This window comes from Lissotriton helveticus, chromosome 4_1 (genome assembly GCF_964261635.1).
Source record: "Lissotriton helveticus chromosome 4_1, aLisHel1.1, whole genome shotgun sequence".
Lineage (NCBI taxonomy): Eukaryota > Metazoa > Chordata > Amphibia > Caudata > Salamandridae > Lissotriton > Lissotriton helveticus.
In genome coordinates, this window is record NC_136063.1 from 1,216,552,122 (window position 1) to 1,216,579,968 (window position 27,847).

Sequence of the window (27,847 nt, forward strand, 5' to 3'; positions counted from 1 at the left end):
CAGTCAATTTTAGATTCTCACTATGTTGCCAGCCTCTTCTTACTGGCCCCTATCATTTTTAGGTCTTGACTTGGCAGTGCTTGCGCTGTCTCTGCGAGACATGCTGTATCTAGGATAGGGGCTTGAAAAAAACGCCCATCTTTTTCATTGGTGCCTGTTGCTGCCCTTAGCAGTCCCTCCTTTTGGAATTTTGTATCCTACCATGAGGACTGCCCTTCTTACATCTGTTTTTACTGTCAAGGCTATTTATACTTAGAGAGAATTATTTTTATAGTTGGCCTGCCTCTTTACTCCTTAACTGTTCTGTTTACTTATGCAGTGAAACCTCTGTCACATTATTTGCTTGCGGTCCCTTTATCGCCCTGTGACCCCCCTTTCCCCACTGCTTTGGTTGCTTCATATCCCTTAATCTCCCTGTGCCCCCCCTCACCGCTCCCACAACACTGTTTGGTTGCTTCACATCCCTTAATCTCCCCCTCACCCCACCCACAGCACTGCTGGCAGGCCTCCACCACCCCTATGAGGCCGCTGCTGTTTTGCTCATGTTTTTTGTTCCATTAAAAACACTTTTATCTATCTAGCCCACCAGCCATGGGTTCTGGGAAATTAAACAATAAGCACCTATCACAGGATGTTGAGCCTAATAGCAGACTTGAACCGGAATCCCCAGCTCACCAGTCGGCAGCTCTCACCACTACGCCATATCCTTTGCATAGCCTTGTTGCAGGGTGCAGTACCTTATGTGGTCAAAAGTGGCCTCAATTGACCTCTCTTGGCCACATATAGTATGCACCCTGCAACATGGCTAGGTAAACAACATTGGTATTTATAATGCCAATAACTCCAACAAATGCGAGGCCTGTTGCATTTCTAATGCTCGCTTCAAATTACTAATCTGCAAATGGCCCGCACCTGCAACAACACCACACAGACCTTGCTTGCTACAGAGCACACATGCACAAAACAGCAACCCATGTAAAAGGTGATTAGGCTGAGCAATGGTCAACTACACACACCAGTTGAATGAAATAAATACCTAAGTCCTTCAGCAAATACATTAATATTCATGCACATGATACAGCAGGCTCTCGTAGCTGGAAAGCTGGTATGATAACCTCAGCAATGGAATTCTTCTCCAGCTCCTGAAGCAGTGCATTAACCACTTTGTGCAGATATGGTGATTGTTCAGGTAAAAGTGAGTTACTTTATTTTCCTTTGACGTCTTCATCTCTATATAAGTACATGCACTATTAAAAACACGGTCTGTATTTGGAAACAAAAGCATAATTTATTTGCTAATGTGAACTTTTTAAAGTTCATTAATAGAATGAAGGAAATAGGATGTGGCGTGGGTGTGAGTTGACAAGCTTACCACATTTGACGCTTTTCTATTTAGGTTTCAGTTCATTTAAGGTGTTTACTTGTTCGGGAAATAAACATTTGGACAAATCATAATTTTCATTAAACACCATGGCTTTTAGTACACTTCACAGCAAATAATTTCTATTAAACAATTTAGAAAAAAAAATAGTGTAAGGATATTTGACTCAATGCCATATATGCACCACGTTTGAGTGCCTTGCTCTTAAATATTCTCACTCATACCTTCTAAAACGGTTCCATGTTTAAATATCGATAACAAAAATATAGGTAACAGAAATATCGATGTAAAAATATCGATTACAAAAATATCGACTTCCTATACTTAAACAGGTAAGTACAATTATATCGACTCAAAAATATAGATGTAAAAAATATCGACTTTAAAAAATAACATAACTTAAATTAAATCAATTAAATAATATTAATATTATTAACAAAATAAATTAAATTACATTTATATTGGAACTAATTATAACAAATAAACTTAATTTAATAAATATAAACACAAAAAATATGTACATATACATATATTTACTTAAATACATTTTATTAACTATTATCTTTATTTAATTTAAAAACTTTAATAATTATATAGAAATAAAACAAACACATATATAAAACATTTTAAATAAAATAAAATATTCTATAGTTAATTAACACATTAAACTATTTAAAAAAATACATACATTTAATAACAAAATAAAAACATTAGTAGTTAAAACATTGGATAGCGAAGGGGTAAAAATGACTATTCCTACTCCAGTAAGTGCAACAGTAGGGAAAGCGCTGGATAGCGTAGGGCTAAAAATTACTATTCCCACTCCAGTGAGTGCAAGAGTAGGGAAAGCGTTGGATAGCGGAGGGGTACAGATTACTATTCTCACTCCAGAGAGTGCAACAGTAGGGAAAGCGCTGGATAGTGCAGGGGTAAAAATTACTATTCCCACTCCAGTGAGTGCAACAGTAGGGAAAGCGCTGGATAGCGGAGGGGTAAAAATTACTATTCCAACTCCAGTGAGTGCAACAGTAGGGAAAGCGTTGGATAACGGGAGGATAAAAATTACTATTCCCACTCCAGTGAGTGCAACAGTAGGGAAAGCTTTGGATAGCGTAGGGGTAAAAATTACTATTCCCACTCCAGTGAGAGCAACAGTAGGGAAAGCGCTAGATAGCGTAGGGGTACAAATTACTATTCCCACTCCAGTGAGTCCAACAGTAGGGAAAGCGCTGGATACCGGAGGGGTAAAAATTACTATTCCCACTCCAGTGAGTGCAACAGTAGGGAAAGTTTTGGATAGCGTAGGGGTAAAAATTACTATTCCCACCCCAGTGAGTGCAACAGTAGTGAAAGCGCTGCATACCGTAGGCGTAAAAATTACTATTCCCACTCCAGTGAGTGCAACAGTAGGGAAAGCGCTGGATAGCGCAGTGGTAAAAATTACTATTCCCACTCCAGTGAGTGCAACAGTAGGGAAAGAGCTGGATAGCGGAGGGGTAAAAATTACCATTCCAACTCCACTGAGTGCAACAGTAGGGAAAGCGTTGGATAGCGGGAGGGTAAAAAATACTATTCCCACTCCAGTGATTGCAATAGTAGGAAAACCACTGGATCCCAAAACAATAAAAAACAAAACTATCAAAATTTTTATTAAATTTAATTTCCAATATAAACATAATTAATATATACATTTAAATATATTCTTAACAAAGTTAAAGAATCATAATTAACTACACATTTTTTAACACTATAATATCCACAACACACACCTAAAATTAATTACACAATTACATTTCATATTTACAAATTCATTAATGAAAATTAATGTATTATTATTATTTATTAATTAATCAATAAAAAAATTAATTACTTACCAGCTTTCACACCATACACACATATAAACACCACAACACACACCTAAAATAATTACACAATTACAATTAATAATTGTTTATTAATGAATGGTAATTCATTTTAAAGTATTTAATAATTAATCAATAAAAAAAGAATTACTTACCACCCTTCACACCATTTACACATATAAACTCCACAACATACACCTAAAATTAGTTAAACAATTAACAAAATTAATTATTAATTGACTAGTTGAAATTAATTAACAACTAATTATTAAACTATTATTAATAAATTATCACATTAATTAATCAATTAATTTTATATAATTAAATTACTTCCCACCTTATTCCCCTATAAACCCACAACCCGCTACGGAACTAATAACGCAAAATTAAACATAAAATAAATTAATAACTAGTAAAATTCTAAAACATATAATAAAATGACAAACAATTCTCATTAAAAACACTAAAATACATAACCTTATTAATAAATCGATATTTTTGTAAACTATATTTTTGTGAACGATATTTATTACAACTATATTTTTGTAATCGATATTACTTACCTGTCAGTCGATATTCTTGTCAACTATATTTTTGTTGTCGATATTTCTTCCAAACGATATTTTCTGCAGCGATATTAATGTCCCACGATATTTCTCCGTCGATATTCCTGCTCTGCACCCTTCTGGAACATATTAACCTTTTTTTTGTTGTATTGGAGAATCCGTATTGTGCTCAATACCGCTGATGTGGCACATACATGTTCTAAATAAATAAAACTGGAACCACAGGTGTATTTCCCATTTAGATTTGGGACAGTCTATTAATTCCTTTAATGACCAAAATGCAATTGATTCTATCTACTTTCTCTAGTGCTTTTCCTAGAACACCTCAGCATTGACCCTCTCTATCTGATACTATCCCTGGGTTTGAATCATAGGTCTATAAGAGCTGACTTCATACTAGAGTTTCAGAACTACAACTGACTATGTAAATAAGTTACATTTAAGGCTGTAGTATTTAAACCTTATGATGTTGGGACCTACAAATCTGGCATTTGTTCATCCATTTTTGTTGTGTGTTGAAAACCCCTTCTGTAAAGCATATTCTGCTAGTATAAGATACCCTGAGAATATTACTGACTTGGCCCTTTTTGGCTAAAGTTCCCTAAACTTTTTGCTTTCCCCTTAGACCTTTTTTCTGACATGGCGTTGTCAACTTAAATGCTTTGGGCACTTTGCCACTGCTGATCAGTGTCAAAGTGTAAGTGCTCACTGTATAAAGTGTAATGGTAATTGGTTGTCCATAACTTGTATGTTTGCCTTACTAGTAAAGCGCACTATAAGTGCCAGGGCTGGTAATGCAAATGCTACTAGTGGGCCTGCAGCACTAAATGTGCCACCCACGCAAAGTAGCCTTAACGAGAGAACTCAGGCCTGCCATGCAGAGCCTGCGTGCAGTTTGTTAAACTGCCATATTATCCTGACAAGTGCACTCACTTGCCAGGCCTTATCCTTACGTTTCTATGCACATCAGACATCCCTATGGTAGGTCCAAGGTACCCTCTGGGCAGGGTGCAGTGTATATGAAAGGAAGGACATGTACTGAGGTGTGTATCATGTCCTGACAGTGAAATACTCTCCATTTCTTTTTTCAATGTGGAAAGGCCATCTTGCCCATAGGACAGAATGGGGAGGCTGTGTAATATGTTTCCAGCCTATCTTCCCAAAGGCTTAAGAGGGAAAGGTGAAGTTTAGTGTGCCTGGAAGCCTGTCAATCAACTGTCTTGCAGAGCCATTGCGTTTTGGAAAATGGCAGCCAAAGAATTAGACAAAAAAAAATGAATGACCTTGAGTGGCTTTGACAAGACTGCCTGGACATTCTTCATCTGGACTGGCACTATTCTCGGATTTTTCCTTATTGAACCGCCTTGTATCTTTTATAAATTACACTGATTACAAATTTAATATTTCGTATGTTAACTATTGAAGACGTTTGAGTATATGACCGCACTGTGTTTTTATCTATTTGTACCTCACAAACCCCCATTTTAAATCATTTGGTATTATGTGCTTTTTCCATTCTTTTACGATTTTTAACGAAATCAAATAAAAGTATTATTAACTGACTGACTAGTGTGCCTGAACTCACAATTCAATAACACATCTTTTCGTGAAAGTGGTTTTTGCATTGTGTGTTTAGAAACCACTCTTTTAGAAGTAGCTGGGTTTTTGTGCTCTAACATTTCTGTGTGTCTCTGCCTGGTTGTGGATTGACTGTCTGGATCTAAAAGTGATAGGATCTGGGGAATGTCTTGACCCAGAGGAGGAGGTGGGAAAGCAACAGGCTGACCTACATCTGGAGTGTAGGGGGGAGCAGTAGCCCATGAAAGTGAAGAGCCCTGGGCTGCCGCCATAAAACAATAGCTCCATCTCCTGCTGAGTGATTCAGGATCCAGATCCCCACCATCAAAGGAAAAAGGTGTCACTGGCAGGGCGACACCCAGAAATGGTTTGAACAGGGGTCAGTGCCCCCCTGAACACAAAGACTTCAAAGACTTTGAGGGGTATAACTATGAGAGTTGAAACGCCTGGACTTTGGAATGGAGAAATGGAGTGATCAAGACTGTAAAGGATTGAACCACTTTGTGGTCAAGAGGAACCTCTGCCAAGTAAGAAACAGCTGAAGAGACTGAAGGTAAGGACTGACCCTACTGTGTGTTTTGGGACTGGCCTGCAGTTTGCTGCTTTAACCAAGGAGAGGCTAAAGGGACTTTGCTGCGTGCTGTGTCCCCCTACTTGAAAGGACTTTGCTGTGTGCTGTGTCCTGAAGTTACTTATCCCCAACGGCCTGAGGAGAGCTGGCTCCCTGTTGTGGAAACTCAGGAAAACAAAAGTTTCCAGGTCTGTCTCAGCGATGCTGTGTGCGTGTCCTTTGTGCTGCCTGAGACCTTCGTGAGGATTGCCCTGTTATCATGCACACCCGGAGTCCAAGTGAGTCTCAGCGACGCTGTGTGCATGTGCTTCTTGCAGCCTGAGACCTTCGTGAGTATTGCACTGTGATCATGTGCACCCAGAACTCAAGTGAGTCTCAGTGACACTGTGTGCGTGTCTGTCCTTCTTGCAGCCTGAGACCTTCGTGAGGATTGCCCTATGATCGTGTGCACCCGAAGCTCAAGTGAGCCTCAGCCACGCTGTGTACGTGTGCCCTGTTGCAGCCTGAGATCTTCGTTATCGCCAGCCCAAGCCCTCCATTGCCAAAGCGGTACCTCGAACCAACCCCATCGGGGGAGGGCCGGTGTCCCACTGCCCAGAATCCACAAAGTCGCATCGGAGGCCCAAGTCGCGGGAAGAGGCGAGGAGAGCGAGGTCGCACCCCCCAGGTAACGTGTGTCGCCGCCTGGGGCAGGCTGCAGGCTCGGAGAGAGACGCTTTCATCCTCTCCCATTCTTGCAGCACAAGCCTCTGCTTTAGCTCGTATCGCGGCCCGTACTTGCCAAGGAGTGGCAGTAACAGGGCTGGAGTGCGGAGCTGCACTTTAGTTTACACCATACCCGTGTTGGGGGCATCTGTTGGCAGAAGCTGACCGTGAGTCAGTACGAGTGGCGGAGAGACCGTCTAAAGCACCGGGATCGGTGCTGGAGTGTATTACGCATTGCATTCATTCTGCATTATGAACTACCTGATTGTTGCATTACACATTGCATTATTTCTGCATTACGAACTACCTGATTGTTGCATTACTCATTGCATTATTTCTGCATTATGAACTGCCTGATTCTTGCATTACGAATTGCACTATTTCTGCATTACGAACTGCCTGATTGTTGCATTACGCATTGCACTATTTTTGCATAACGAACTACCTGATTGTTGCATTACGCATTGCATTAGTTTGCCTAACAAACTGCCTGATTGTTGCATTATACATTGCATTATTTTGGCATTACGAACTGCTTGATTGTTGCATAACCATCTGCATTATTTTTACATTGCGAAGTGCCTGATTCTTGCATTACGAACTGCGTAGCATTGCATTAGGACTGCAGTGGATCATCTAGAATTGCTCATAAATATAGCGCCAGAACCTACAAGGGCTGGCTGGCCTAGTAACCGGCCAGGAGGAATATTACAAATACGCATATATGGTGGATTTATATTGTGCGGTCTCATCGTATATCTTGTTTTTATGAAACTCGTGTGGATCCATTTGTGGTGTCATCATTGGGTTACTGAGAGCGTGGTTACAAATACTTTACACACTTGCCTTGAAGATAAGCCTGGCTGCTCATGCCAAGCTACCGAGGGGGTGAGCAGGAGCTATCTGAGAAGGTATCCTTCCGTTCCCTGACATGGAAGCAAGGGATGCCATACCCTCTCGGTGGCAGCAGCAGGTGCATGGGGTTTCTTTATCTGAAGTGAATGTGATGCTGTAGGCAGTTGTTGTACACACTTCTTACAAACTGCACCCTCATTTTGGGCATTGGCCCTGGAAGAGTGCATGGGTTGCCACTGCTCTAAAAGAGTCCACAACTTGAAAGCTCTAGCCGCCAAACTGATACCAGATCTGGGGAATGGGTGCACCGCACAGGAGCATTCATGCCCACTACAATAAGCTGACCACAGGTGGTGCACAGTCCCTATATATCCTTAATTCTACCTTTCCCAACATTCTGCTGTCCTAATGGGAAAAACACTATTGGCGCACTAGCATATGCAGTAAGCTCTCCTTGATAGTGTGCACAAACTTACAGACAGTATTGATCTGCTGAAAAGGCTCAGTTCATGAATAAATAGCCATTTCTGAATCCTCCAATTCCAACATCTAATTCTGCATGCATAGTTTCCCCTGCATGTTTTCATTCCTTACTTATGTCGATCTGAATATTTCCGTCAGTGCACATCATCTTGCTAGCTCTCAACATCTACTAGAGATCAACACATATGCACTGCATCTCTGCTCCTTCTGCCAGTCTTCCTCAGTTTTTATACTTGTAATTGTGTCCATGAACAGAAGCTCTAACCAGCTCAATTATCACATGCAGACACATCCTCTAAAAGCCTTTTGTAATATCCTTTTGAGTCATACATAGGTGTAACACAACATAACCTTTTCCCTAGCCACAATCATCTCTCTCCTTCCCACGTAGACTGGGCTTAGGGGACTAAAATCAATCTTTATCCAAACATTTTCAATTTGATTTCAGTCTCTCTTTCAAAAGCTGAACCAACCAATCAAGAGTTAGGTCATCACACTGTGAATGAATGCGATTGAGTGAATGAATGAAATCTACCTATAGAGCACACTGTTACCCTCAGGAAAGTGTTCTGGCACTAGAGAGAAAATGCAATGCAGATAGGTACATTCAATAGCTGGTAAAATGTATTAGATAATTGTGGAAAAGATGATAAATAGATCAATTGGACTTGTTAAAGGGTAATGAATGCCTATGTTGGGAAGGTAGGTAGACAAAAGAGTGACCACTCTTCCTATGACCTACCGCATCAGGTCACCAACTAGACTACAAAGGGACCAATCCTCCAAAGATCAGAACTTCTGTCTTGTCACTGTTAAGCTTCAGCGAGTTGAGCTTCATCCGAGCTATCACAGCTGACATAATATTACGTTTCTTGAGTTCAAGGAAGAACTTTCTGGTCACTGCAACGGTATATCAGCCTCTTTTCTGTTGAACGCTCCTAGGAATAATATTAACTCTTTCTTGGAACAGATCAAGAACTTACTATTCTAATCCACAGTTTGATATGTTATAGGGAAACCCACAGATATGAATGCTGTAGCATCAAGAATAGATGCTATCCCTGCTAAGACAATCAACTTTTTTGCTGTTCCAAAAACAGAATGTTGTTCTAAGCACCTACCACTCCCTGACCTGGTCAATGGCACTAGCTTCAACATCAGTCACTGCACCAGATGTTATTGCTTCTTCTAGCAACCTCACTCGCAAATTTCAGAATGCCGCCGCCAGACTAGTCCTCAACCCACTGCCACATCAGCCATCACCTACGGACATTACACTGGCTCCCCGTCGAGAAGAGAGTCACCTTCAAGCTTCTAACCCATACCCAAAAGGCTCTTTGCAACACCGGACCCGCCTACATGAACCCCCGGCTCTCGTTCCATGCACCCCAAAGATCCCTCCACTCAGCCCAGCTCTCTCTTGCGACGGTACCTCGCATCAAGAATACCCGAACAGGAGGACGCTCCTTCTCCTTACTCACGGCCAAGACAGACACCAACACTCTCCAAGTTCTTAAAGAACTGCAAGACCTGGCTCTTCGAAGAATCACTGTGAAATCCAGGAGCTACACCCTCCACCAGCTCCTTGAGACCCTTTCGGGTGAGGGGCTGCGCTTTACAAACCTCTGATGGATCGATTGTATAGCAACTGTCTTGTCTGAACATTTTTTTAAATATGTGTGGAATTCCTTACTGGTGATGTCGAAATGTCAAAGATGTTACATCTCAAAACCAGGATTATTGTTTTTGGTGACCATGAGTCTCATCAAGAAATGAGGCAATTAGGACTCATTAGACAGATACATTTTTAACCTACAATTCGCTCTTTTGTCGCACCCATAGGAAGGATTGATTAGTTCCTCTTACATTACTTACCAGGAACCCTGAAGTACTGTCTAACAGACACCGCACGCGACAGATGAAACATCGGTTCAGGAAGGGCGAGTACTCGGCCGGCGTGCTGTCACTCTCCTGTGCGTTAAAAAGCTTGTTAAGCATGTATTCTTCACCTATAGACAAAATGGAAACACATGATGTCAATCTGGGCCGTGGAAGAAACAGTTCTAAAACATATCTGAATTACAAGTAAATGGCATTGATTGCAGCAGCCAATCAGAACAGTGCAGGTTCTCCTTGCCTTGTGTTCACTATTTAACTGAAAGTAGCAGGTAGAGGAAAGTTAGATGGAAGAAGCAATCACGGTAAAATAAAAAGATTAATAAACCACACACACAGGGCAAAAGGCAGTATCTCTGTAAAGTTTGTATTTTGTAAATACCTACAGCACAGACAAGCTGACGAATGTCTTAATGTACAAGGCAAGACTGCCACTAGCCAAGGGCTTCTGCTTTATCAAAGACAGGCTGCTCATTTGTAAATCAAATTTAGCTGAATAAAGTAGACCGAAATTGTAGCAGCAGTTGCCCTCGCACCCTACTGGAGAAGAAACCTATTGTATTGTGTCCCCTAACTTATTTCTATAAACTAAAAATTCACTGGAAATAAAGGAGCTAAAATCTGTAGGAGAATTTAGGGGCATATTATCAAGAGCCTCGCTAAAATTATCGCCGTTTTAGCGGCAGGAAACTGCCAATAAAACGGCGATAATGGGCTTGCTAATATGCGTTGTAGAATTCCAATAGTAGTCCAGGTTAGATGTCCTGCACATCTAACCTGGGCTTCTATTGGAATTCTCTAATATTAGAAAGCCCATTATCGGTGTTTTAGCGGCAGTTTCCTGTCGCTCAAACGGCGATAATTTTAACAAGGTTCATGCTAATATGCCCCATAGAGATTGTAAAACAAATGTTGACACCTGCCTCATCGCCAGGTCACGACTAACAAAAGACATTACTGATGGCCCATTACATAGTGGCTCACGACTGCTTTGTTGCTTTCTTTTTTATTTATTTATTTATTTTTTACTAAATTATAGTACTGTTTTTCAGCCTGATGTCCCGGACAGGTTAAGGGAGTTATTTAATGTGTGGCAAATGTGAAACATCAGTCAGATGTTGGTGCCACCCTCTCCTGACCCTACTTATAGAGTGTGTACAAATGTATACTCACTAAATAGGCCGGATGAGGCATCCACCAATTTTTGACAAATTACCTATATTCGTTAAAGTCTGAACTAATCCCCAAGTGCTCTTCTTGGCTGGATCCTCAAGCCCCCCTTGACATCCTTTCAATACCCCTTGGTATGTTAAATTGTGATTCACAGGTTGCTTACTCCCAACTCACAGTACATTATGGGGCTGTAGGTCGGTCCACTTTACCTATTGGCTACTTTCAATATGAGTGACATCAATGTGACATTATTCACATCCGCCAAATTGTAGTTCCTTTCTCTTCGTGAGAAATGTGGTTCAAAGTGTGTTTTGTTTTATTCCGTTCCTGTACTGCCTCTAAATACCAGCTATACATTTTGCTTGCAGTTCGAGTGATCATCTACAAAGTGATTTATTGTCTTTCTCCTTTTAAAAATGCGGTTATGAAGTGTGCAAGTGACGTTGTAATGTTGTAGCTTCCTCCAGTGTGATTGCTTCATTAGGTCATTATTTATGCTTTTCTCTTCACAAATAATAATAATAATAATAATAATAGAAATAAATACTAAAATAGAAGGCATGTTAATTAAAAACAACATTTTTAAAACAGTCACATAATGAATGTTTTTTTTAATTTTAAATTTTTTAATGCAAGCATAATGCAGCCACATTTAGGGACCGATTAGGATTGCGGTTTTTCCGCATCCTCCGGGCCGGTGGAAGTGTCCGCCGGCCCGGAGGATGCGGAAAAACCGCTGCGGAGCCTTCAAAGACCCCCCGCCAGATTAGGATGGCTGGGGGGTCAGGGAGACCGTAGCAGCTCTAACATGGCTGGCGGTGTCTATCAGACACCGCCAGGCATATTAGGATGTTGGCGGTCCTATGCCTTTCCACTGTGGCATTTCCGCCGTGGAAAGGCATACAGTCTTTTCTTTGGGGGCCCGTTGCGGGCCCCCAGGGGTGAAGGGGGGGTGGGGGGTTCACAGGGGGGGTACCTATGGTACCCCCCTGCCTTTGCGTGCACTAAGCGGCAGGCACCGCACGGTGCCTGCCGCTTTGTGCATGCAAATGCACTGCTTACATTTTTAACATTGCGGCGGGTGCTGCTTCAAGCAGCACCCGCCGCAATGTTAAAAATGCAGGATGTGACTGCCAGGGTGGCGGTCCCATCCTAATTTGCACGGAGGGACCACCGCTGCCTCTGCGGACGGTCCCTCCTACTCTGGGGTGGCGGACGGACGCAGGTCCGTCCGCCATCCTAATCGGCCCCTTAGATGGGTGCATGCTTCCCTTTTTTCGATGTTTTTGTATCTTGCAATAAAAAAGAAATAACTTTTTTGCTTTTACAAATCTTGTTGATGTAGACACTGAGCACAATTAGAATGTCCCAGACAATGTAGACTCTATTACCGACATTACCAGACAAACACAAGTGCATTTCGATTTGTACTAATGGTATCCTTCAGCTGAATGTAAATATGCTGTGCTATAACATTTCTCACTCAGGTGTTATGTTAGTTCTTGCTTCTCCACGCAAAAAAAAATGCTGATTTGTCCCCAAAAATATATAGCAATGGTTGTGCGTTATAATAACTAGTCTAATTCAGTGCTCATTTTTCCTAAATACTCACATGCATTAATACCATGAATGTTCAAGTAGGTTTAATGTATAGGTAACTCTCTTTTTGTTTGTTCAAGTTCCAAACTGAAGGATTAAGTGTACATCAGCTGGGCCTAGTTGCCCATATATGTATCCATATATATTCTTAACAAACATAGTTCTCTCCAGCCAGCATTGAGCTGATGTAATTACAACTGCTTTGGGTCACATTTAGGATCTGGTAACTTTAGAAGTGCAGATTGTGAATAGCAGTTAGCTTACTCTTTTGTGGGTGGGTGCATGTCTCCTAAACAGCTCTCTAGCCCTCTCTACCCCTCTAGCTACTCCTCTCTAAACATCTCCAATGTAGTAGTAAGTGTGCCCCTTTGTCCATTCACTCCTCCTGATCCATCCCACTTTTACTACTAAGGGGTCAATTCCAATCTCGGTCGGAGGGGCTCCAAATTTGAATTGCCTAAACCAAATCGGAGCCTATGTTTCCGACTGAATCATATCCCATTCCGAACGACTAAGTACGATGCGAGGATCTCGTCAGCATCGACCGAATCGTTTCCAAACCCGAACCTGTCAGTCCGACGCCTTTGGAGCCAAATCGTGCCGCGCAATGGACCCTGCTTTCAAACGAGCGAGTACGATGCACGATTTGGACCGCTGTATCAAATCGGTCTCAGTGAGATGAAATAGCTGTCGGGATCGGACTTCGGGGTCCGTAGAAGGCAACCCTTCAACCAGGGCCCTCAGGAACGGTCATGGGGGGGGCCCATGGGTCCCCCTAATCCAAGCATGCACAGTGTTGCGGTCAACAGGGGGTGCCCACCACAGGGTGTATGCTTTTCCCCAACCAACCCTTTTTGCTATGGGAGCCTGTGTACGCATTCGGTATACAGGCTCCCATAGAGTTCAATGGGAGTCTAAGCGAACCGAGTCCGTCAGCATACGGATCTATCGTACTTGTTCGGTTGGACTCTCACAGCGCGATTCTCTAGGAAAGCCCTCCGGATCCGAGTCGTACGGAGAGCTTTCCTAGCAAGATCGGAATCGGGCCCTTAGCAGTAAACTTATATGTATGTGGATCCCCCCATATAAAACATAGGAGAGGTGGAGATTTACACTCATAGATTTGTGAACAGCATTTTGTAATACTTTAGTAGTACTTGTGTAGAAATACTAAACATGCAGTTTGTGAATAGGCACCCATATGTTTAGGCTTCACCCAACTGAGCTATTTCCAAGTCTACCCATAGGTCAGGCAGCTGACATCTGAGCTATATACTCCATCGAAGGTCAAGAGCCACAAAACATAATTTCTACTCGATTTCCTCTAAAACTGCCTCCTGCTCAGCATTTAGTGAATAAAGGCAACCACTAAATATATTGAAAACATATACATGCAAGATATGAGTGAGTAAATGGTTACCTATAAAGTGCAATGAACGTCCTTGGGCATATTGGCACTGAGCTGACTAACAACAGAGAGCACCCACAATAAACTTTGCTTAAGGCAACAATTGCCTGGGATCAGAAAAGTGGAGTGGCTTTGAGGGCTGGGGCATCAATTAAAATCATTGATAAAACCTGATGACAGAATATACAATATTTTCTGTTTAAATAGTGCCAATTGTTATCAATGGTTTCAAAGGATTAAGAAAATAAAACAAAGCAGCGTTAGTGCCATATCAGCACTTAGGGGTGCTCAAGGGTTGGTAAAGTGCTATACAGATGACGATACAATACAATATCACTGTCTCTCCTTATTACATTCTGATGAATTCTTTGTTTCTCTGTCTTTTGTTGATGACATTCCCTATCTTTTGGTGAAGTTAAAGTGTGGTGAGGTACCCCTGCTGTGCATTTGTAGATGCGGTGGGATCTGACAACAAGGCCTTGCAACCTGCAGATCTACCCCGGGCACTTTAGGTAGCCCATAATGGTCCAATTAGAAGTGGCACCTTACTAGCAGGCTGCAAACTCCATACCAGTAATTTTCGGTACTATGTTTTAACAACTTATCAGTATTGTGCAATTACAAATTAAACTCTACGGAATGGGGATCACTGTGTGGACCTGCATTTTCCAGGTAGGATTCCGCATGGTATACCCGTAATAAAGAAACCGCGCTCACCATTTTGTAAACATCATAATGATACTATTGATCTACTAAGCTTGCGGGAATTATGATCAATAACTGTAAGTCAAGATCAATTAAAACAAGCACTGGCGTTGCCAATAGGTCTCGCATTAGGAAAGTTTATGTCATTTACAATACCAATAGGTTAAACTTTCCTAATGCGAGACCTATTGGCAACGCCAGTGCTTGTTTTCTTCCCTAATAAACCTGATTTGCTTTCGCGACGTTTTGATTCTAGTCTCTCCACTACACTTTTTGGCATCCGGACCGCAAATGATGAAATACTCAGGGTTTCAAAAATGAATGGTGAAGGATTGTGTGGCGTCCAATTTACCCAACACGGCAGCTTGTTACCCGTTGATGTTCCTGCACGAGCAAAGCAACCACGTGCAGCGTTGTGCATCTCTGTACTATCAAGCAGGAAGCCTCAGCAGCATGCCAGTCGGACACTTAAAGAACTCATCTGCCTCACAGGATGTGTCCGGGCACTTCCACTGTAGCGGACAGCACAAGTGCAACATAAACCATATTTTTTTTACTAATGTACCGGACACGAAAACATAACATTACAAAAGTGCGACATTAACAAAACAAGGAAGAAAGCAACCAAAAGGGAAGGGAAAGAGTAACACCAGAACGAAGGATAGGAGAAATGTCAGATGGGTGGATCATACATAGACATTTAAACAAGCGCCAAAGAAAGCAGGAAACAGTTAAAAACAAGGGGGATTGCCTGTTGTGAGCAGAGCCTGGTGGGGGGCGGGAATGCGAGTGAGGGGAGGAGAATGGAGGGGGAGGCAAGACAGAGGCAAGGAGTGTGGCAAATGGCCGGAGGGAAGCCGGAGAGACATGGGAGATGCTGTTAATTAGGGGAGGAGAAGCCGCAGAGCGCACGCTGGGCAAAGCCCTTTGATGTGCTGTGCGGCCGTGAATGCGCGTGCTTGTTTGCTCACGTGATTCACGTGAACTTAATGAAAACCGCACGAACGAAACCCTTGGTTTCACGATTGTTTTCAGCACTTGAATTCTCGCTCCCTCAATGCGCTTGCGCGCATTTAAGGTCACGAGACCTAAAAACGGGATCAAAATCTTCAAAAATCCTCGCATCACTTAAAGGCAGGGCCACTCTAGCCAAAAGGTCACCCGACTGGGTCCTGCTACACAGTTTCACAACCTTGAAATCTCAGGATTACCTGGTTGAAGCACTAAATCCCAGCACTAAAAGGAAATTTCTGACCTGTCCACTGGGAGAACTTCTAACACTACCGCACAGTAAGCCCTGTTTGATGGCACCAGTGGAAACAATCTGCAGACTATGCGGCAAGGCAACAGAACATGGTTCACACCATGTGCCTTTGCGATAACACCTTTGGTATCTGGCCCAAACTCCTAGAGCCTCAACGGGTCCAGCAAGGGGCGCACACCTGCAGGGAAGCCATCTTGTCCTGCTTCAATGTATCAGATTAGGGTCTAATGCCAGAACCGTCAAGTATTTACAAGGGATCAAGAAGGCCCTTAAATTGGGAGAACATTAGAGCTGGGCCACATACACGGACCTTTCCCTGTAATCAACCTACTTTTGCCCTCATTTTACCTTTCAGCTACCTGCTCTCTCCTCCTGATGCACAAAAACCTTTTAACGCCCACTTGCACCTCGCATGGTTTGTTTATACTCCTGGTCATTTTACCCAAGAAAAATATCTACAAACACTTTTGTATGTCTACTCCTCGGTTTTTATTCAATCTGGCTATCTTATTTTAAGAAATGTATTAACTGCTGCTTCTTACTTGTTGCGCTTGACTTTTTAACTGCTATTTCTATGAGATTGTTTTTGGAGTTGCTCTATAGTAAAGATTTGAAATAATCACACAATAAACTTAAAACTTACAAGTTAAACTCCATGAAACGGGGATTACTGTGCGGACATGCAAATTTCCAGGTAGGATTCTGCACGGTATACCCTTTTCCAAGGAATTTACAACACACTTTTATCACCTGCTGTGAGAAGATGATAAATGAGCACAGGGCTGTGGTAATAGTGTACAAGGGGCTGCTGTAAGGCAGTGGTTCGTGAAGGGTTTCAGGAGGGTGAAGAAAGAAAAGGAGAATGTTGGATGGTAGGGAGGAGCATGTAATGCAACCCCTGTGCCTGCTCTGAGGTTTGGGCAGCAGTTAAAGAAGGGGTTCGGGCTACCATGCAACCTTTTCCTGCAGGGATTTTACCTGCTGGATTTTCTGGCCAGTAAAATTGGTTTTGCTTTTTTTATACCCAGTAAATCCTGGTGCAGAAACATCGGACTTCTTATATTTGTGCAGAACAGAATTGCACTCGGGAATTCTCCTCTCCATATTTAAAAATCAAAGGTCAAGTCTTATATGGGCATTTTGCAAGGCACTGATTAGGTAGGCAGCACAACACCATGAGGCATAAGAAGCAATAAAAAACACAAACAAAGCCTCCTCAACCTCTCAATGGCTTCTGAATGACCGCAGTGGTTGAAGTGGGCGGGATCTGTAAGACATGACATTTCCAATCTTTTTCAGATTTTTTGTAATAGCTCCCATACTTTTTGTCAAAAAGCAACCATTTCACAACCCATAATGCTGACCTTCTGTAATCCTTTACTTCCTCGGGATTGGGTAAACACGAACACCCCCCTTGATCCCACTGGTCAGAACCACAACAGCGAACAGACCAGTAGTGTTATGATAACCAGCTTTAATATTGCACTGTACTGCTAGATGGAAAACAGCATACCAAACGATACAGTGAATAGTCACCCTGTGTAGGAAAAAGGATGTTTGGTCCAACCGTCCTCTGCACGAATGCCGGTCCCGGCATTCACCAACAGAGGACACCGTGCAAAGCAGTGGCCGACAATGCCACTCGAGTATTAGCAAGGTAGGGTCGGTACTCCACAATTCGTCCTCCGCATAGGTGTCGGTCCCGACACTCTCCAACGGAGGGCAAAACACGGGATGAACTGGTCGCTTAGGATTAGCCCTTGCAATTAGGCTTGGTGAACCCGCTTTGAAAATTCGTAGTCCCTCTTGTTCGAAAACCCTCGAGCGGGGACTGGCCAAGACCAACGTGGGGTTGTTTCCCTCTCACTCGATAACACTTGAGTGGGGACAGGCAATGTCCAAAGAGGGTCAGTGTCCCTCGCGCTCGATGACCCTCGAGCGGGGACAGGCAAGGCACAAAGAGGGTCTAAGTCCCTCGCGCTCGATAACCCTCGAGCGGGGACTGGCAAGGTGCAAAAGAGGGTCGGAGTCCCTTGCGCTCGATAACCCTCGAGCGGGGACTGGCAAAGTACAAAGAGGGACGGAGTCCCTGGCGCTCGATAACCCTCGAACGGGGACTGCCAAAGTACAAAGAGGGACTGAGTCCCTGGCGCTCGATAACCCTCGAGCGGGGACTGCCAAAGTACAAAGAGGGACGGAGTCCCTGGTGCTCGATAACCCTCGAGCGGGGACTGTCAAAGTACAAAGAGGGACGGAGTCCCTGGTGCTCGATAACCCTTGAGCGGGGACTGCGGCTCGCAACAACAGAGACACCACCAACAGGTCCTGAGGCTCTGACGTTGTCTCGGCAATAGTCTTTGGCTTTCAAAACCCTAACCAGAATCCAAGGCTCACCTTCCTTCGAAGCCTCGGCGAAGTGGTCATCCGACTGGAACCCAGAATATCCGACGCCGTCTGCTGTCTTCCGGTTCGTTTTATGGTGGCGCTATCTGTGCATGCCCCTTGCTTTGCCCTCTGGGTACTGTAGTTCTAGGCGGGGGTTGTTCTGGGTAGTGCAGTTCCCTGATCGGAACTATACTGTAGATTGCTGCGGAGCTCCGGTTTGTGTCCTAACAGTACATTCCCCCTCCATCAGGGGCCCGCAGCCGGACCAGGCTTCCCCGGATATTTCTTGTGGAAAGCGGACACCAACCGAGGCGCACAGATCCCTGCGACAGGCTCCCACGACTGTTCCTCCGGCCCATAGCCTTTCCACGCAACAAGGTACCACAGCCTGCCCCTTCTCCATTTAGAGTCCCTGATGCCCTCGACCTTGTAGTCTCGATCACTGCTCACCAACACCGGCGTAGGGATAGAAGGCTTGGGCGCACACGAGGGTTTGAGCAGAGAGACGTGGAACACCGGGTGGATGCGCATGCTGTCCGGCAACTCCAGCCGCATGTTCACAGGGCTGATGCATTCCTTGATGCGATACGGCCTGATGAACCAAGGTTGGAAAACGCTGTGTTTACGAAACCTCAGGTTTCTTGAGGACACCCACACGTAATCCCCTGCCTTGTACAGCGGGCCCGGCCTCCGTCGTTTATCAGCAGAAGCCTTGTAGACCTTCTTGGCCTCCTCCAAGCACCTCCTAGCACTCACGGTTGTGTCCCTGATGTGAGCTACTCTTCTGGTGGTTTCAGGAATGCCCGTCGTTGTTGAGGGGTGCAACAGAGGGAGGAACCTGGGATGATGCCCGTAGTTGCTGTAGAATGGAGACACCTTCGTGGAGGTGTGCGTGGCGTTGTTATACGCGATCTCGGCAAGCCACAACTTATCCACCCATTCCTCCTTGCCCTGGTCAACGAAACAGCAGAGGTATTGCTTCAGCGTCTGGTTGAGGCGCTCCGTTTGGCCGTCCGTTTGGGGATGATAGCTGGTGGACAACGCAGAGGTAACATGCAGTGCCGAACACCAGGTTTTCCAAAACCTTGCCGTGAACTGCGATCCCCGGTCCGAAACGATCACACTGGGGAGGCCATGGACCCTCACCACCTCCTTCAGGAGCGTGACCGCCAATTGTCCGGCCCTTGGCACTCCTTTACAGGCAATGAAATGACCCATCATGGTCAAGTAGTCGATAACCACAAGGATGGCGGTACACCCCTTGTCCACTGGCAATCCCACCACTAAATCCAGGGAGATATTGTCCCATGGTCTAGCGGGAGTCGGAAGCGGTTGCAGTAGGCCCTGTGGGCGCCTGTGATCCGATTTCATGGTGGAGCAGATCGTGCATGCGGCTATCCAACTCCGAACATCAGCCCTCACAGACGGCCACCAGAATTGGCGCAAGACATAGTCGACCGTCTTCTCCAAACCGAAATGTCCAGCACAGGGCGACTCGTGACACCACCTGAAGGCCTGTTTCCGCAGGGGTGCGGTAGGCACCAATACACAACGGCCCCTCACCGGTATGCCGTCTCGAACCTGCCATTCCTCGTGCCTATGAAGCCATGTTTTCCATCTGAAGGTGTTGATGCCTTTCTGTATCCCTTGGAGGAAGGCCCCCGGCTGTATCGCTCCCACCACAGCACCCGGGCGTATGATGGACTTGAAGGTCGATAGAGGACGCTCCGACTCTGTGGATTGCCTCGAAAGAGCGTCATCTTTCCTGTAGTCTGTGCCCGGCCTATATGTGATGGCGAAGTGGAAACCGGAGAAGAACAGCATCCATCTCAGCTGACGGGGAGACAGCTGTCTGGCTGCCGTCATGAACTGGAGGTTCCTATGGTCGGTAAATACCAATTTCACGTGTTTGGCTCCCATCAGCAGATGTCTCCACTCGGTAAAGGCGTCCTTGATGGCCAGGAGCTCTTTTTCGGCGATGTGATAGTTTCGTTCCGCCACATTCAGATTTCTGGACATGAAAGCAACGGGATGTAGCAACCCCGTTGTTGAAAATAAGGGGGGCACTACCAACCAGAATATAAGATCCTTAAGTATTGCCCGGCGGTGTCGCCTCTTGAACCCACAAAGAAGTTAAACTATTGAAGAGGCAGGCGCTGGAGACTGGAAGGCAGGAAACAAGGTTTTTATTCTCTCCGGAGGAGAACACAACGAAACGGACAGAAGGTATCGTTCTGAGGTGCTCTAACTGCATCCCCGAGGCCTGGCCTCTTATACACAAGTTTATCTCTTTATTGCATGTAACACATTCTCGTCGATACTTTGATGTACGGAAAGACATCCTCAGAATCCCCCTTCCCAGCCTGTTCCCACGCAAGGTTACAGTGGAAGTCCCTGCCCCGTTCACAACAGGTGATGATCATCGCGCAGCTGGATATTCCGCCGATTCACGGAGTGTGTGGGGTTCGATCGGATCTCGTAGGGCGGGGGCTTTGATCAACCCGGGGATCCCTTGCTGGGGGGAAACTTTCTATTGTACGGGGAGGGGCAAGGATTGGTATCGGCAGAGCTGGGTGTCGGCCTGGGAACGGGGAAGACAAACGGGCACGCGGGGAAAAGGGGTTTGCATCAAAGGGCCGGGGATCATAAATGGGAAGAAGGGAGGTGTTGCGCTGGGAACAGGACGAGGGCCTGGGGCAGAGCAGCGCCGAAGAGGGGTTTTATGATTCGCGGCAGGTGCAGGCAGGGGGGTTGTCAGCGAAGCTAGGAGGGAGAGAGAGGCGCGCTGGCTCTCGGCGAGAGCAGGGAAGCCATGGTGCCCAAAATGGCGGCTGTTTTACGCGCACAAAAGGTTTAAGGAGAGCAAGAGGGCGCCGATAATGTTGACGGTTTCAGCCCAACTTTCAACAGTCCCCCCTTTTCAACATATCTAGCCACCTTGCTTTACTCAATGTCAATTTTCATCAAATTCCTAACTTCGGTATCATACAATGCTCTCATATGTTCGCTTCCAATGTCCACAGTTTTGGGAAAAATACAACTCGCACATAAAGAACACATAGGTGGCAGACATTGAATTCCTAAGCATAGGCCACATATTACAACTACGGAAATCAGGATAATGGTGAGCAGTCTCCAGCCCCAGCTTTTGACGGTGTCCCAGAACCAACCACCAAGCGACCATTCTTCTTGCTCTTGGTGAACTTCCGAAGAGAGTCTGTGAAGATGTTCGATGGCTTTGTACACTGAGGGTGAGTTGTCCGGTATGTATGTACAACAGCTGGACCCAATAATGCGGCATGCTCCTCCACGGTCCGCCAGAACCACATCTAGAACGAGGCGGTTCTGAAGAGCCACCAAACGGACCGCTTGGAGCTCGGCAGTGTTGTTGGCAAAGATGCCCGCTGTGATGTTCATGGTTGTCTCGACTGCCTGAGTCAAATGTCGGATGGCACGGCTGTTTGCCATCGGGCCCCAGAGGGGGACGAGTCCTTTCATAGCATCGAGGAACTGCGCCCCTGTTGAGTCGGCTTGCTCAACGTCTTTGGCTCGTTTTTGCCTGTGGTGATTCGCTGGGGCCACATAAGTTGGAGGAAGGACGAAGGAGATGTAGCAAGTGCCCCCCCAGCCTTTGGGGAGCCAGGTGTAGGCCTTCGTGCCGCAGATGAAATACATGTTTGGGGATGACACAAAGGAAGGTGGATCCGTGGAATCCAGAGTGCTGGTAAAGCGGCAAGCGCTGCGACCCACCAGCTGTGTTCCAAGTCCTTCTACACACATGTGGCCTGTGACGTTGATGACCGACAGGGCCACAGTCAGAGTGGCAGCCGTTCGTTTCCGCAGATAGGAGAAGGTGGGTCTGGTTGGATTGTTGAACACCTGCATTTCGATTCGTTCTTTAGCCGGGATGTCCATTTGGATCGAGTCGCTGGGGGTCAGCGGGCAGAAGTGTGTCTTTGTCTTGTTTCGCCCGGCCCCATGAGAAGAATGTGCTGCAGTTCTGCTGGAGGTGGCATTGCCCGTATAGCTCTCTTGCAGGAGGATCAGCCAGGCAAGGCAGGAGCCGTGGACAGAGAAGGGTGAAGGGATGAATGGTATTGAATGTCCAGTGGCATGGGGTAGCAACCCACAGATCCAGCAGTTGGTGGTGTTGGTGGCAAGATTGTGCTGGTGAAGTAGCTGCACGAAAGAGTTGTTCCAAAACTCCTTTCGCCTCTCTCTTAGTTGAGGAGAGAGCGAAATTAGATAATGTTCCTTCATGGTGGTAGGCTGAGCAGTGGTTAGGAATGTTTCGTGAGCAGGTGCGTGTTCTTCCATAATCCAGAGCGTAGTCATGAGGAGAAAACAGAGGAGGATTACGATGAAGAGTGCAATTGTCTTTGAGCTATGGAGTCTGTCTGTTCTCGGATTTCTGTAGTGGGTATTTCCTGCTGTCTCCGTCGGCTTCTTATTTGGCGCTTCCATCATCTTCTTATCTGGCGCTTCCATCATCTTCGTCTTCAAGGTGCTCGGTAGTGGGCAGGACCACAGACTTAGTTTTAGCTTCTCTCCAGGTAACCCTTGGTAGTTTGGGTCACCGTTCTGAGATCCTTTAACCTAGTCCGTGGCCTACTTAGCCGAAGCTCCCTCCTTTCGACGCAGGAAATACCCTTCTCGAGATGGCACAGTGGGGTCAGGATGTTTTGAAAGTTCAAGTGTCTCAGTATCAGGGTAGCAGTTCAACGATGGTCGGTCCTGGTTCAGGAGCTCTTCTTGGGTGTTGACGGTGTCTGTCGTGGCCAGGGCTGGAGAGACCTTTTTGCAGTGATGAGCGTGCAGCCAGTGTTTCTTCCCCTCCACTCGAAGTGCGGTCCGAGTGGTGATCAGCACTTGCCAGGGGCCCGTCCACCGGGGTTCCAAACTCTTTGATCGCTGAAAATTTCGGATCAGCACGAAGTCCCCCGGCTGGATGGCGTGACCCGGACCCCTGGAAGCATCGGGGATGGCCTGCTGCACCTGCTGATGAAGGACAGACAAAGTTTCAGTCAATTTGTACAGATAATCAGACATTAGGACGTCCGGACGTCATGAATGGAAGTTGGTTTCGGGGCAGACCAGACGCTCATGGGTCGACCGAAGACAACTTCATAAGGGGTTAAGTGATGTCGGGTGGGGGTAGAGCGCATCGATAGCAATGCCAATGGGAGGGCGTCTGGCCATTTCAGGCCCGTCGTAGCCACTATTTTGGCCAGTTTAAGCTTTAGTGTGGCATTGTGTCGTTCGACAAGCCCAGCAGATTGAGGGTGGAAGACTGCGTGGAATTTCTGTTTAATACCCAGCCCATTTAGGATGAGCTGGATAACTTTGGCTACAAAGTGGGGGCCATTATCACTCCATAAAACACGACAGAGGCCATAACGGGGGAAAAACTCCTTTAACAGAACCTTTGCAGTGGCCATAGCGGTGTTGTCACGGGTTGGATATGCTTCCACCCACTTGCTAAATGCGCACACCACGACGAGTACATATTTCAGGCCTTGGCATCTGTCTAGCTGGATGTAGTCCATCTGCAGGACTTCAAACGGGTGGTTTGGGACCCCAAATCCCCCCCGGGGTACTACAGTTCCTTTCCCGGGGTTGTGTTGCAGGCATATTAAGCATTGTTGGACCAGGCGTTTGGCGGAATCTGGGATCTTGTCATTGTGCCAAACCCTGGAGACAAGTTCGATCATGGGGGCTGATCCTATGTGGGCAGGGGAGTGTGCCATGGTTAATATGGGAATCAAGTACGAATCAGGTAGCAACCATCTGTTCGTGTCTTTTGTCCGCCAGCAGCCTTCATCGTCTTTCAATCCCACCCGTGTCCATTCAGTCAATTCGTGTTGTGTGCTAGCCGTTTGTATGTCTCTAATTGTGTCCTTGGCGTCAGTCCAGTTTTCTGCTTGTGACCTGGTCACGTACATATGTGTTGTCGTTCTATTTTCAGCTGTCGTTCGGGCGGTGATGTCGGCTAGTGCATTTCCCTGTCCAATAATGTCTGTCACTTTCTTTTGTGCCTGGCATTTGATAACGGCAAGTTTGTTGGGGAGGAGGACAGCTTCGATTAAGGCGGAGACTAAATCCCCGTGCAAAATGGGTGTGCCGTGTGAGGTCAAGTATCCTCTCTCCCTCCAGAGGAGCCCAAAATGGTGAACCACCCCGAAGGCATACTGGCTGTCGGTGTAAATGTTCGCTGTGGTTCCTGTTGCCAGGATGCAGGCTCGCGTCAAAGCAATCAGTTCCGCTGCCTGGGCAGATCGCTGGGTGATGCGGGCTGTTTCTACTACAGTTCGAGCCGTGGTGACTGCATAGGCAGCGGAAGTGGTACCATCGGAGAGTTTGATGCAAGAACCGTCCACCCACAACTCCCCGTCGGGGTCAGGGAAAGCTGTGTCTCTGAGATCGACCCTACTCCTGGTCTGTTCGTCCGTAAGAGTCACGCAGTCATGTACGGGGTGCACATTGGGATCGTTCTCTGGCAAGGGTAACAGAGTTGCTGGGTTCAGTGTGGTGCATCTTTTCAGGGTGATATGGGGGGCAAGCAAGGTCAGTTCGTATCCAGTCAGTCGTGCACTCGTCAGATGTTGCGTCTTGGTTTGGTTCAGGAGGGTGTCGACTGCATGGGGTACCAGTACCGTGAGGGAATTCGAGAGTACAATCCCCTCACTCTGTCGGATAGAGACTGCAGCAGCAGCTACAGCTCGAAGGCAGGCAGGCAAGGCTCTGGCGACAGGGTCAAGAGTGGCAGAGAAGTAAGCGCACGGTCGTTGCTTAGGGCCGATGGCCTGGGTCAGGACAGATAAAGCGCACCCCTCCCTTTCGTGAGTGTAAAGGGAGAAGGGCTTTTTGTAATCAGGGGTACCCAGGACAGGGGCTGAGCAAAGGGCATCTCGCAGTTCTGTGAAGGAAGTTTGACACTCAGGAGTCCAAGGGAGTGGGAAAGGGACGTCTTTGTTTAGCAGAGAAAGCAGTGGTTTTACAACGAGGCTGAAGTTTGGTAACCATTGTCGGCAGAAGGAGGTGAGGCCTAATAGGGAGCGAACCTGCTTCTGGGTCTTAGGGACAGGGGTATCTAGAATGGTTTGGATTCGATCAGGGGTGAGTTTTCTTCCATCTTTGGACAAAAGGTGGCCTAGGTAAGTGACCTGGGGTAGGCAGAATTGCAACTTCTTCTTGGAGACCTTGTGGCCATTTTCCGCAAGGAAGTGCAAGAGTTGAATGGTGGCGGTAACCGCTAGAGGGGTGGTGTCGGCTGCCAAAAGGATGTCATCGACATATTGTACCAACACCACTCCGTCGGGTAACTGGACTTGGTCTAGTTGTCTTTTGAGGGCCTGGCTGTAGATGCTAGGGCTTTCCGTGTAGCCTTGAGGCGCTCGGCAAAACCTATATGAGCGGGCTTTTAGGGTAAAGCCGAAGAGATATCGGCTGTCTGGGTGGATGGGGATGGAGAAGAATGCGTTCTTGAGGTCGATGACGGAAAAGGTGGTGGCAGTGGATGGAATCAAGGTCAGGATGGTGGTGATGTCTGAGACCACAGGGTACTGGGGTACCACCACTTTGTTGATCTCTCGGAGGTCGATGATGAAACGGTATGCTTTCTCATCTCCCTCTCCCTGCTTCTTGATAATGGGCAAGATAGGGCTGTTGCAAACGTTGCTAACCACTTCCTCTACCACTCCTGCGTCTATCAGTGACTGGATAATCATTACCAATGCCTTCTCGCCCTCTGGCGATATCCGATATTGTGGGAGTTTTGGGAGTGTTGCGTCTGGTCGGACAGTAATGTGCACTGGGTCAATTAACATACGCCCTACGTCCGAATCCGCTTTGGCCCACAGATACGGAGGTAGAGTGTCAAGCAGGGACGCGTCAACGTCGGTGATGGAAAACATGTGTCGGGGGGAGCAATGTCTAAGCAGAACGGGGTTGTCGTAAAGAAACACTCGAACTCCATCTTGAGAACACCTGATCGTCGCTCGGAAGTGTTTCAGTAAGTCAAGTCCCATAATGGCGTCAGGGCTATTGGAGGAAAGCAAGAACGTGGTGTCGGTGGTGTTGTTTTCTACGTCAAAGAGAATCGGGGCAGACAAAGGGTTGGTGGAGGGCGTTCCATCGAAACCTGTCGATGTTATGAGTGAGCCAGACAAGGGTGCCCTTGGAATCAGTCGTTTAGATAACGCACTACGTGTTGCGCCAGTGTCTACCAGAAATGGAGACTTGGTACCCAGGACCTTAGCAGTGACATAAGGGCCCTGCTGGTCAACATAGAGCTCGACTGGATCCCTCCCTCGCCCTTGGCTGTCCTATGCGAAGGTGTGAGTGTCGTCATAGTCAGATTGTTGATATTGGTTCTGCCTGGGTCGATCGAACGTATTTGGTCTGCTTGATCTGTCATTAGTCGCGTCATTTGGGGGCCCTCGTTGTTGTCCCTTTGGTCTCGGTCCGTTTGCTACATCCCTGGGGTCTTTGTTTCTGATCATTTCCAGAAGAACTGGGCACTGGGATTTCCAATGGCCAGTCCCTTTGCAGAAAGCGCACTGGTCTTCTCTAAGGTCTGTGCGTCCACTGTAGGAAGTCAGAGTGCGGTCCTGGGGAAATGTAGTCTTAGGGACGTTTGTCTGGTAGTTTCCCCGGTATTGGTCTCGTCCTATAGTCACCCCTTGCAGTTTGGCAATCATCACCCTCTCTTTTAAGTCCTTCTTCTTTTTCTCTGTCGCCCTATCGTTTTCATTTTTCTGATGCTCATAATATTGGGCCATTTGGAGAATCGCTGTAGGTTTGGAGGCTGCCCAACTACTCTCGCTGGCCTGTAGTTTCTGGGAGATTTCCGATGATAGGCCCTTAACATAATTCTGAACAAACAGATGGTGTCCGGTTGCAGTGGTCATGTCCTGGCCGCTGTAATCGGAGAACACCGTTTCAAACCGGGAGAAGTATTCCGATACATCCTCCTGGGGTTTTTGGCGACAGGCTGTTACTATCGACCAGTCCACTTTCTTTTCTGGGATTAGGGTTTTTAATTTCTCTACGATTTTATCTGGGAGGTCTAGAATGGATTTCAACGGCTTTTGTCCTGGTCCCCGTTGTTTGTCCAGGTCATCGAGTTGTGACCAGGTATGTCCAAACAGCTCAAGGTGGTCGACTTTCCGGATTTGCTTCCACACATCAGCTGGTAGACATAACCCGAAGAACAAGTCGATGTCAGCCAGGGTCATAATCGTTGAGCCCAGGGCTGTACCCAATTCAGTATAGAAGGCAGTGGGGGTTTTACGTAGGTCGGGTAGAGATTTCCGGAATGTCAGTATCTCTTGCCGGTCCCATGGCTGGTAGACCCAGTTGTACACTACCCTTCCCTTCGCATCTTGGTTGTTTGCATCATCGTGAGTCCCTGTACC

At 46.2% G+C, this 27,847-nt stretch overlaps 1 protein-coding gene across 2 annotated transcripts in view; it reads right to left on the reverse strand.

Moving 5' to 3' along the window:
• The window catches only part of AHRR (aryl hydrocarbon receptor repressor), a 937,398-nt gene that overhangs the window by 57,933 nt on the left and 851,618 nt on the right, over positions 1 to 27,847 (reverse strand). For both annotated transcript variants that reach the window (XM_078687795.1, XM_078687793.1), the window contains exon 7: positions 9,877 to 10,010. In XM_078687795.1, coding sequence (XP_078543921.1) covers positions 9,877 to 10,010 — 134 coding nt within the window. The remainder of the gene's footprint in view (positions 1 to 9,876; positions 10,011 to 27,847) is intronic.